This window comes from Microtus ochrogaster, chromosome 6 (assembly GCF_000317375.1).
Source record: "Microtus ochrogaster isolate Prairie Vole_2 chromosome 6, MicOch1.0, whole genome shotgun sequence".
In the NCBI taxonomy this organism is placed as follows: Eukaryota; Metazoa; Chordata; class Mammalia; order Rodentia; family Cricetidae; genus Microtus; species Microtus ochrogaster.
The window spans coordinates 65220883-65232105 of NC_022013.1; the positions used below are offsets into that span (position 1 = coordinate 65220883).

The 11223-nt window shown below is 50.8% G+C and overlaps 1 protein-coding gene across 2 annotated transcripts; it reads right to left on the bottom strand.

Annotated features, from left to right (window-relative positions):
* Positions 1-68: 68 nt before the first annotated feature.
* Positions 69-8676, bottom strand: Bap1 (BRCA1 associated protein 1). 2 transcript variants are annotated; one of them, XM_005348722.2, is made up of 17 exons: positions 8505-8676; positions 8381-8410; positions 8205-8259; positions 7114-7246; positions 6596-6715; positions 6081-6142; positions 5866-6008; positions 5522-5600; positions 4977-5100; positions 4535-4682; positions 3912-4093; positions 3405-3535; positions 2408-2886; positions 2132-2292; positions 1651-1743; positions 1484-1556; positions 69-1322 (listed from the first exon to the last, which is right to left on the bottom strand). In XM_005348722.2, the coding sequence occupies exons 1-17, from the start codon at positions 8539-8541 to the stop codon at positions 1189-1191; spliced, it is 2184 nt and encodes a 727-aa protein (XP_005348779.1). In that variant the 5' UTR covers positions 8542-8676; the 3' UTR covers positions 69-1188. The 2 variants fall into 2 exon arrangements, with proteins under 2 accessions (XP_005348779.1, XP_026635644.1); XM_026779843.1 differs by lacking the exons at positions 7114-7246; positions 8505-8676 and having other exon boundaries at positions 8381-8396.
* Positions 8677-11223: the final 2547 nt, after the last annotated feature.

Consider the following 11223-nt stretch of genomic DNA (forward strand, 5'->3'; position numbering starts at 1 on the left):
GCTATCAGCAGAGCTTCGGGGCCGCAGTCTCATTCCCCTAGCCCTGCCCACAGACCTCAGGACGGAAGCAGAGGGCCATCTCGGCACACTTTTATTCACTCACTGACCAGTATTTACAGAACTGCAGGGCAGGACTGCAGGGCAGGGCTGCCGCACCATCTCCCCCACAGTCACGATCTACAGATAAGGGCCTGCTTGGATCACCTAATCAAGCAGAACACAGAGCTGTTTGGGGCTGGAGCTTGAAACAGTGCTGAGCTTATGACCCACTGTCATCAAGCCCTATGGGAACACAGGAGTTCTAACCCATCTTGACCCTGTCCCCTACCCTGAGTACCCTGCAAGAGGCCAAGGAAGCTGACACAGTAAGGAGAACTGAGTAGTGCCAGCTTCGTTCAAGCAGCCCTGTCTCTGATATCCCTAAGAGGAGGGAGACATGGTAATACTGAGGGGCTTAGGTAGAGGCTCATCTGACCCCAGAGACAGAGATTAGGAGCCCAAGGTCGGCCCATAGTCAGGGCCACAACACTAAAGGCAAAGAGCCCCAGAGCCTTGCTTTGACAGAATTAGCAAGTGTAGATGGAACCAGAACAGTCTGCATGCCACTGGGACAATTCAACACTTCTCTCCGCTATAGCTGTGGGACCCCGGTAGGCTGTGCATCCTACTAAGACACCCCATGCCCATTCCAGCTCAGCAGCCTGGTCCCTGAGTTTGGCTCTCTCTCAAGAGGAATTCACAACAAGGACAGGCTAATAGCTGGGGCTAGAGCACCAGGGCCAAGGCCTTCTCAATTTCCCAGCTGGAACCCTGGTGTCATCCCCAACAGGATGACAGCTGCTGGGAGAGAAAGCAGAGTCAGAAAGCTGGCCATGATAATATAGTGGCAAGAAGGGCAGGAGCCCAAAAAAAGACATTTCCAATAGGTAAAATGTATATCCTGCTGCTCCATGGATGGTCGTGGAGGCCATAGCACCCTCCAATTCCAACTGCTGCTTCCCGCGCATCATGGGGCTGACTTGCCCTGCCAGGCCCCAGAGCACAATGCAGGACACACAGCTCATTCCCACTCCCAGGGCCTGGGCCCTCGCTGAACTATTCATTAATACTGGGAAAAGAAGAGTGGGGCAGGGAGGGCCCTGGTAAGGGCTTTGTGGCAAGAGAGGCTGCAGTTAGGGCCAGAGGTCCTCACTGGCGTTTGGCCTTGTAGGGGCGAGAGCGTTTCCGCCGGTCAGGCTTCCGCTGTTTGTGAAGCCGACCAATGCTGACCCCTTGGCGGCGCCGCACTGAGATGTTCTGTTCCACTAGGTTGGCCAGCATACCTGTGGAAAGCAGAAACTCTTAAGTAGGTGGCTGGCTTCCAGGTTCCATATGCTTTAGTCTGATCAGCCTCAAAAGAATTCTTGCTGGGTGTGCATGGGGAGCTGAGGGACATGACACTCAGCAGGGGAGGACAATGAAGACACTATAGAAGCCCCCTCACCTTCCTGAGCCAGCATGGAAATGAAAGTACAGATAAACTCGTCATAGTTGTGGGTCCTTCGCTGGTCATCAATCTGTAGGAAAGAAAGTACATGAGGGCACCAGAGCTCCTCAGAGCAACTGTCCTTGGGAGAAGACAGAAGGACAGGCAGTAGAGGGATCACTCACCTTGAACTTCTTTCTTTTCTCCACTTCCTCCTTGAGACAAGCCTCATAGTTTGCAATCTCAGCTTCCACACACTTTAGTAGTGCCAGCAGCTCCTGTCAGAACCCAACATTTGTACCTTAAGGGTCTGACTGGCACCAAAGCTCCATTACCAAAAAGCAACTAGAAGCAAGGGTGTACAGCCATAGTCCAAGGGGCTATTGAGACCACCCAACCCAAAAAGGCTATCAGGCACCTGGCTGGCTCTAGCCACCAACTTTCTTTCACAACAAAATTCCAATCAAGAACCCAATACCAGCTGGGCATGGTGGCTCACGCCTTTAATCACAGCAGACAGACCTTTGTGAGTTCAAGGCCAGCTTGGTCTACAAAGTAAGTTTGAGGACAACAAAAGCTCCTACATAAGAGAAATCCCATCTCGAAAAAAAGGACCCGGTATCTAGGCAGTGCAGCTTCTACTATGAAAAGAAAGCTGAGACTCACCTTAGGTGAGTACTTCTCTCCACTCAAGGGCTCACTGGGCCTGTTCAGCACAGACTTGTCTCTGCTATCTGTGGCTTCCACCACCTCCTTCTCCTCTAGGCTGCTGGACCCCTGGTTGCCTTGGCTTGATCTGGTTGAAGGTGAGGAACCCTTCCCACCCTCTGGGAGAGGACATAAAAAGATGCATCAGAGTACAGGATACTTTAGTAGTCACCTGGCCACCTCCCCCCTTCTCCTCGGGTACACCTAGTGGTCAGTGAGGCACCCAAGGCCCACCTGTGAGTGCCAAGGGACTCAGTACACCATCTTCAGCAAGGTGCAACAGGCCTGTGCTAATGACAGGACCCAGGTCACGGACAGCACGGTTGTAGCGTATGCAGTCAACACGCAGAAGGCTGTCATCCTCTCCAAAGAGCACCTTGGAGATGTGAGAGGTGACAGGGCTAGAGGGCCGTGTGGGGTTAGCCGAGCGGATGGGTGAGCGCAAGGGTGAGTTGAAAGCACTGCCAATCTCAGAGGCTGTGTCCGTGCTCTCATTGCTAGGAGTGGGTGAAGGCTGCGAGTGTGTGGGCACAGCCACAGCTGGACTCCCAGCCCCACTGCTAGTCTTGATGGACAGAGGAATTGAAAGGTCTTTCTGGGACTCCTGAAGCTTCTCAGTTAAGACATTGATGGTGTTGGGCTGCAGCACTGACAGTTGCCCATCTGAAGAATTGCTCAACGATCCTGGCTTCCCTGTCCCCTTCCGCTTGTATCTGTGAGGTCCAATAAGAGGTAAAAAGAGGGAATGGACCAAGTGACCACACCCAGCAGTGTCCAGAATGGCTCAAATATATCCTCTTCTCCCCAAGCCAATCTGGAAGCTCCTACACTTGGTCCAAGCAATCTGACTCAGCAATGGCACCCTAAGTGCCACAGTACAGAGAGGCCTCAAAGAACTTCCTCTATTCTAGCTAGCTCACTTCTAATCTTCCAATGCTATCCTACTTAACAGACCATCTCTCCAACCTCTTCTGCTACCCCAAGTCTTTGAGGTCCAGCTAAACGATCACCTCAACAAGACATGTCTTGAATATGGTAAGATACTTATCTCCCCCCTAAACCCACCACAAGTTCCTGAAGACTTGGGGTTTTGCCCTTCAGGCTAGCCTCCTCCAAGGTCTTGCATTCTCTAAGTGCCTAGTGTTCTCTGTGGAAATGCCTTTTCAGATACAGGGTGGAATACACAGAACAGGACCCAAGGTATCCAAAGTGTTTTGGAGCTGGGACTTACCTGATGGCAGAGCTGGTGTTCTGCACCTCATCCTCATCATCCTCATAGTCATCCTCATCATCAGAGTACTGTTGGGGTGGTCGGACCGGACCACGGCTGCGGCCCACACCGGCCGCCAGGTCTTCCTCCTCCTAGGGCAGACAAGCACAGTATCGAGGAAGGCTACTCACCTAAACTGGGCATTGCAGCTAGGGAAGAAGGTAACTTGGCTCTCAGCTGTGCAAAGTACTTCTAAAAGAAATAGGATGCCCTGCCATATGCTTTTGTTACCAGGAGAAACCATCCCATATAGAACCAAGGACTAAGCACCTAATGTATAGCTCACAAAATGGATTTAAAGCCAAAGGAGCTCTCTTGGCCACCTTACGGCCATGCTATTGTGCTATGGTGGGGACTATGAGTGTCAGAGAACAGTCATCAAGGCCCAAGCAGAGTCAAAGAATAATTACCGGGGACCCAACACTGTTGCCTCTCATAGGAAAACTTGCCAAGGTGCTTTCATCTTACCTGCATAGGCGATTTGGCATAATTGTGATTGTCTAGAAAGGCTGGCAGTCGCTGAACAATAGGGGCAGGGTTTGGGGGAACCCCATTGAGACTCCCTGGAGGCTTCACCACCAGCTTAGATTTGCTGGGAGGACTGTGGGTCGGAACTTGTGGGCATGAACCAGCCACCTCCTCTGCACCATCTGAGACATGGCAGAGTAGACAGGACATTCAGGTGGATCCTTAAGAGAACTTTACAGCAGTCTCCCCAGTCTAGTGACAGCTGTTTCCCCAGTGAAGGCGGCTAACAGGACAGACCACTAAGCTCTAAGTCATGGTTCCACAATGAGATAGAGAAAAAACAAGGCAACAAGAAAGGCAGCCTTTAGAGAAAATACTGGGGCGGGGGGACGAGGGAGGAGGATAGGGGCAATATGGCAGGGCAGGGGTCTAAGGTCATGACAGTCCCTTACCCTACAGGTGTCCTTTAAGAAAAACTCACTCTACTGTCCCTCAGTGTTGTGAGGGGGAACTTCAGACCTCCTGCTGAAGCCCCTACACCACTGCCCAAGTACTTTCTTAAAGTGCTTGGGCCTCCCATGTCAAGCTATCCAAATGGCTGAGGCCCCAAGTCCCTCAAGTACCTGTGTGAGTGCACTCAGAAGCCGCTGGGGCCCTGCCTGCCTCCAGCCTGAGGGGGGACTTGCTGCTTGCTGGCTTGGTCTCCTCGGGCAGTTGTGACTCTTGAGATTTGTGGGTCTGAATCAGCTCCGGCTGTGTTACTCTAATCAGCTTAAAACACAACTCAAAGCTTAGAGGAGAAGGGGTAGAGCCAGGTTTCCATCTCAGACAGCTAAGGGCTCTGACCCTACTCATTTATTTGCTAGAAGATAAAAAGGTCAAACCACACTTCTTTTTAGAAGCTTCCCCCCCTAAGTTTTGCCACCCCTGCAAAGGAAAGAAATGGTCAGTTAACCCTGAATCTACAAGACACCATGATCTGGGAATTAGAGACAGACACTACAGTGTTGGAGAGACAGGGAGCGGAGTGTATGGCTGGCATGGCGAGGCAGGAGACCCACTCACCTGCTGCAGGGCCTCCAGGACTGTTTGTCGGTTCACCTTCAATACATGTAACCTGGCCTCATACTTGATCCTGCGGTCAGGTACCACAGCCATCAGGTTGAAGCGGATGTCATGGTATGGTTCCCTGTAGTCACAGTGAAAGCTATCAGAGCAGTCTCTACCCCAGCCATGCCAACAGACTAAGGCAAGTATCTTGTAGTTGAAGGTACAGGCTCTAATCCTATAGGCAGGCAGCAGCCAGTCACATACTCAGAAACCTGAGGTGTACCTTCCATGAACTATGTGAGGGGCCTGTCAGGAAGTGAATTAGCACACTTGTGCCACCCAGCCACCCCGCAAGGCTTGCCCTTCCTCTAGCCCAGCCCAGAGCAGGCCACAGGCAGCCTAGGTAGGAAGACAAGGGATTGGAAACCCAAGACCCAAGCCTGATCTTGCCAGATACACCACATGGTCTTACAATTTACAGAGCATCTGGCACCTCTCTTTCCCTCCTAAAGGAGACACAGTTCCAGAAGGGCACAACAGGGCAAACTGAGGGTCTTTACCCTGCAGTAGCGAGGCCAATTCGTTCCATGATGACCCGCCGGGCTTTATCGGTCCACTCCTCATCCTCTCCCCAGGGCCCTAGGAGAGAACAAGATGAGGAATCAGCAGGTAGGCAATCCTGAGATGGTGTGACCAGGGATAACAAGGAAAACAGATTACTGTGGTTGAGCCAGGTACAAGCTGGTCATGTAACTTGGAGCAAGATTAAGTCTTGGTCAGTTAGATGTCTTTGGTACCCACCCAGTTCATACTACTGAGTCTCAAGAACCTTAAGGGCCCTGAGACCCAGATAACCAGAAGGAAGCATGACAAATCAAGCAAGCCACTTCCTCAGGATGCCTACCGTGATCAATAGGGTAGACTTTCAACCCATCCAACTCAAAGAGCCGCCCTGTGATAGGCACGTAGCTGACGAAATGGAAAGCCTCCATGGTCCGCACTGCACTGAGGCCATTCTGCTTCTCGGGAAGATGACGTGGTTCTGGCCTGGAAAAGGACAAAGTAAGAGACATCCTCCGCTGCCCCTCCCCCATATCAGCAACCACAGCTCTCACCTACCTGGCATGGCTATTATGTGCCTTGGCCAGCTCAGGAGCATTTCCAATTGCGTATCCTTTACTCTAAGAAGAAAATAAGACTACATGCAAACAGATTCTTAAGTGAACCTCTGGGTGAGGGCAGAGTTCCAGAGAGCAGGCTTAGAGGCATTCCAGGAATCTCAAGCAGCACAGGTAACTTTCCTAAAGAGCTAGTGGTGGCAGATGAGTGCACAGGACCTCCCAAAGGGAGGGGCCATACTGGCTTTGCACAGTAATCAGTGACTACTGGGGAGCAACACAGCCTGCTACAAAAAGTTACAGGAGAAAAAGTCCTGATGTGGGTGACTTGAGTTTCTCCTTCTCTATTATCATCTCCTTCTTAACAGCAAAGTCTAAAACCAACCACCTTCCACAAAACTTATGAGTCAAATAGATGTTAATTGAAAAAAAAATGGCCGAACAGTACCAAATCTCATGTAGTAGCATTGCCAAAGGCTCTGTTTGTGAGCCGTGATTTAAGGCACTACAGCATACCTCTGGGCTGAAGCCTTTGGTGAAATCCTTCATTCGACTCAGGGTGGGCCCCAGATCCACACTGCTGCAGTTCAGGAGCACGCTCAGCAAGGCATGAGTGGCGCAAGAGTTGGGAATCAGCTGTAAATCAAAAATAGTCACTCATATACCCCTCACACACTCTTTACCGTAAGCCTCCCCAAGCCCACATTCACTGAGAAGACTACAAAAAGATGCCAGCAACCCTCATCGGTTTCCTTTGTCTCTCTCAGACTTTCCTCATACAACACAAACCAACTAAGTACCAAGTATCTAGGGACGCAGAGAATATCCTGAGATACCATCTACTCTAAAGGCATTCCCTTCAGTGAAAAAGAGCTAGTTCTGGTTTGCCGTGGGGTTTCCACAACTACTACTGCTGGCACCAGTCGAGCTCTTCTTCCTGCTTCCCCCACTGTCACTTCCCACGCAAAACCAATTAACAACCAAAAACAAAAACCAGCATCCTGCCCTCTGAACTAGCTCAGAACTCAGCAGACCTGGTGGGCAAAGAACATGTTATTGACAATATCGTCATCAATCACAGATGTCTCATCCACGAATGTAGAAACCTTGCGGCGGGACCTGCGTTCTTCGATCCATTTGAACAGGAAGATAAATCCATATACAGGCCTAGAGAAGGAAGAGGCAGGTGGCAGTCAGCATCCCCTTCTTTCTCTCCCTAAGTCTGCACTGGGGGTGGGGGGCTAGTGCTCTGAGTCCCTCACTCTTATCAAGACTGAATCCAACACGAGCCTGAGACGTCACACCCAGAAGCCTCTCCCAGGCAGTCAAGTGTGAGCTTCATACTCTGAAAGCCCACTCAGTCACATTATGAAGTCTGGGCAAGAGAAGGAAATCTGGAACCGGTGGTCCAGGGTGCACCAAGGTGGAAACTCTGATGAGGAGTCCGCACCAGCTCTCATTTAGCCTCAAGCCCCCAAATCGGGGGAGCGTATGGACTTCTGAACCAGTCCCTTCACTTCTAGGAAATAAAAGCGGACTTCTCGGATCATTCCTGTCAGCAAGCTCCTCTATTCTACAGATCACCAAAACCAGAACCCGAGTTTAGGTCCCTGAGAAGGGCCGTGTCACACCAACCAATCAATGCAGGACAACTTCGTTTAGTTTGGAGACATAGTCTCACTATGTAGCTTAGGCCGGCCTCAAACTCAAGACATCTGCCTGCCTCTGCCTTCCGACACCTGGGATTAAATGGGCACAGCACCACTCCTGGTCAGGACAAATTCTGTGTGCATAGCACACGTGGTCATGTAATTAACGGACTGTACACTTATAAAAAAAAATAAATAAGCGCTGTGCAGCCAGAGGCTTCTAGCTGCAACACCAGAAAAGGCAGCCGAACTGTACCCCAAGAGTGGTTAGGGTTAAAAGGTGGGTTACTACTTCCTGGAGGGGAAGCGCTGAGAAAAGACTGGGAATTAAACACAAAAACAAAAGTCCAAGGAGAACACCCACAAAGAGCGAAGTTTTCTTATGCGACATTTTATACTACTACTGCCTCCCTTGAAGGAGTACTATTCCACTGCCCTCTCCCAGCCCTCCCGGAGGTAAGGGCCCAGCCACTCACCCCTGGCATTTACTCTGAAGATCATAGATCTCCTCCACTTGCACCCCTTTGACACCTATGATCAGGAAAGAAGAAGTCGGCAAGGCAGCCCCAGGCTCTGCAGGGAGAACTCAGGGGGCACCCACACACACACGCCCCCTAACAGCCAGGTCCCAATGGTCAGAGGCTGCTCTTACCGAAATCTTCCACCAGGAGGGTGAAGAGGCCTGGGTGGGACAAGAGGAGGAGGGATTGTCAGGCAGGAGCGTCCGGGGCCCATCCGGCCTCCCCAGCCCCCGGCCCGCCGGGGCCCCTCCGTACCCGGGTCACTCTCCAGCTCCAGCCAGCCCTTATTCATCTTCCCGCGGAGCGGCCCCTCAGCGCCATGTCCAGGCCCTGCCAACCCCACGCCGCTCCCAGTGGGAGCGCCCACTGCACTCGGGGCTCCTCAGCCCCACACAGACAACGGGCCGCGCCGCGTCACTGGCCCGCGCCGGGAATACGACGTCATCACTACGCGACGACTCTGGCCCGGGACTGGCCTTCCGCCCGCAGACCCGTAGAGGCGGGCTTGCGCGCACAGAGGCGAGCATGCGCACCGAGGCGAGCATACGCGCGTGCGCGGGCAGGGTCGGGCGCGCGGCCGTTAGCGGTGCTCGTTTTGACAACTGCCCGCAACGCTGAGGTCTCCCCGAGCCACATCGTCCACGTGACCCAGCCCCCGTTAGCGCTTTCGTCTCCTCCTACAGCGCAGTCACCACGCGGGGCGGCCGCCCGTGAAGTAGCTACCACGGCTTGTGTCAACGAATAAAGCTCCGGGACAGCGGCGCCCTCGGCGACAGCTGGGTGGGCAGCCTGGGCTTGCAGTGGTGACTCGTAGCCTTCGTGGGGAGCGAGAGGCGGAAGCAACCTCCAGCCTGGCCCCTAACCAGCTGCCCGGCAGGCGTGACCTGAGCCTGGTCTGGCATGCGCGGAATGCTCCTTGAGCCCCTCTTCTGGCTGTTACCTTCGGGGGATGGTTGTGGCCACACCAACACGTATTTTCCAAATAAATCGTTTATTCTTGCGGCGGCGGGACCGAACACATTACTATAAGTTTAATTTTCTCAGCAAGCATTTACCCAACACTTTTCAAACGGTGAAAGAATTTGGTAAGCGTTTTGAGAGAGCATCCGCCGGATTAGGAAGTCACGGACTGAGCAGCTTGTTTTTAACCACATCCATCCTCAACTGTTTTTGAAGATTGTCCCATCTTAAACTACCAGTGTGCACAGACTTCTACTCAAGTAACGTCGTGGTCCAGCGATGCAAAGGACTGAAGTCTCAAGGTTTATCTCTAACACGGTTGGGTTTAGGGTCAACAACTATGAAGTGGTTAAAGTAGATCCCCCCCCCCCCCCCCGCCGCCCCAGGGATATAGGAAGGTTAGAGTCTCACTCCAGCCTGTCCACGTTTAGTAAGAACACAAACCGATGTCAACTCTGTAACTGCATCTCCTGTGTTGGGAAAACCTAGCCTGAAGTTTCAATGCCTTGTAGTAGCTAGCATTTATATCCAATAGTTAGACGTTCGTGAAGATATTTATTAGCCCCAGTCTTGACTTGAGGCTTTGGGTCATGAAGTATAGTATGTCTCTAGAATTCACTGAACTCTTTAAGAAATGTTACCCTCCTTCCCCTTACTAGACATAGCCCTTCATGGGGTGACTCCCCTAACCCTTCCTAATCCTCTGGAGACTTTGTAATGACCAGTGAAACCTGGATAACTTTGTAGCCTTTTTACACTGATGACAGGAGTGGGTGGCATTTTACTCAGGTTACATCTAGACAAATATGGGCAGGTCAAACCTCAATGGCCAGCTTAACCTGGTAAAGTGGATGAGAGCCAAGGGGGTGGTCTTTACTGTTACTCCTCCCTCAACTAGATGGAGTCCTGGCTTGTAAGCTTCCAGGTCTCTCAGAGCCCTTTCGCTAGGAAAGAGCTATGGTACCTAACTGAGTAGAAAAGGCGCCTACACTTGGGTACAGAAGGTACATTTTTCTTGAGTGTTGTCCCATGCACTTAGTTAAAAACAGAACCGTTTAACTTCAAGTCTCACTTTGGATCACTGATTCTGACCTTGGCCAAGATGTTTATCTCACTGTTCCTCAGTCTCCTCAACTTGAAAATAAGGGTGACAATTGTGCCTCAGTGTGTGGTAAGTGCCTAGAATGGTTCTTGGCGCGCTTTAATCTTTTTGGCCATTACTGGCATTAATATTGGATATACCCCTTTTATTGAATGAGTTGAAAAGTGCACTATTGCTTTGATCTTGATGAACTTGATAACCAAATGTAAAATCAAATTGCTAATCTACCGTTTTTATATTTATAGCTGGAAAAACCTGTGCTGTCTTCAAAATAGTACAGAAGAATTCTAGATAGGAAGGAAAGAAAGAAGCGAATGAAGACTGTAAAAGAAACGAAGGAATATCCAATATTGAGGTAGAGTAGGTGACCTGGAAGAGTTGGGGGAAATTGCTGTGGCCATTGATACATGTTGCATTGTCTGTTCCCTTTGGCTAGGGTTAGACATTATTAAAGCATACACCAGTCGTCCCCCACCCCAAAAAGTAGCCCTCCCCTCCTTCCCAGTGCTGTCCCCAGTGGCAGAGTGACAACTGTGGGACCGTTATTACTTAAATGTCTATCACACCTGTACTGCTTGTTAACTGCAAGGCCTGAGACAAATCACATGCCTCAATTTACTCATCTCAAAAGCATGCTTTATAATAGTACTACCTTGGTAGAATGCTCTGCAGATCTGTTGAACTAATTCATGGTAAAGTACCAAAAATAGTACCTGCCGCTGGGAAACAGTCGACTTCAGCCTAATTTCAGTGCTATGGGTAATTGGCAGAAGAAAATAAAAGGAAGGTTACTCTTGAATTCATTCAACCCAGGCAGTATACACACTATCCTCAAATAATTTAGTATATTTTATACTTAAAAACAAAATATGAGCCGGGCGATGGTGGCGCACGCCTTTAATCCCAGCACTC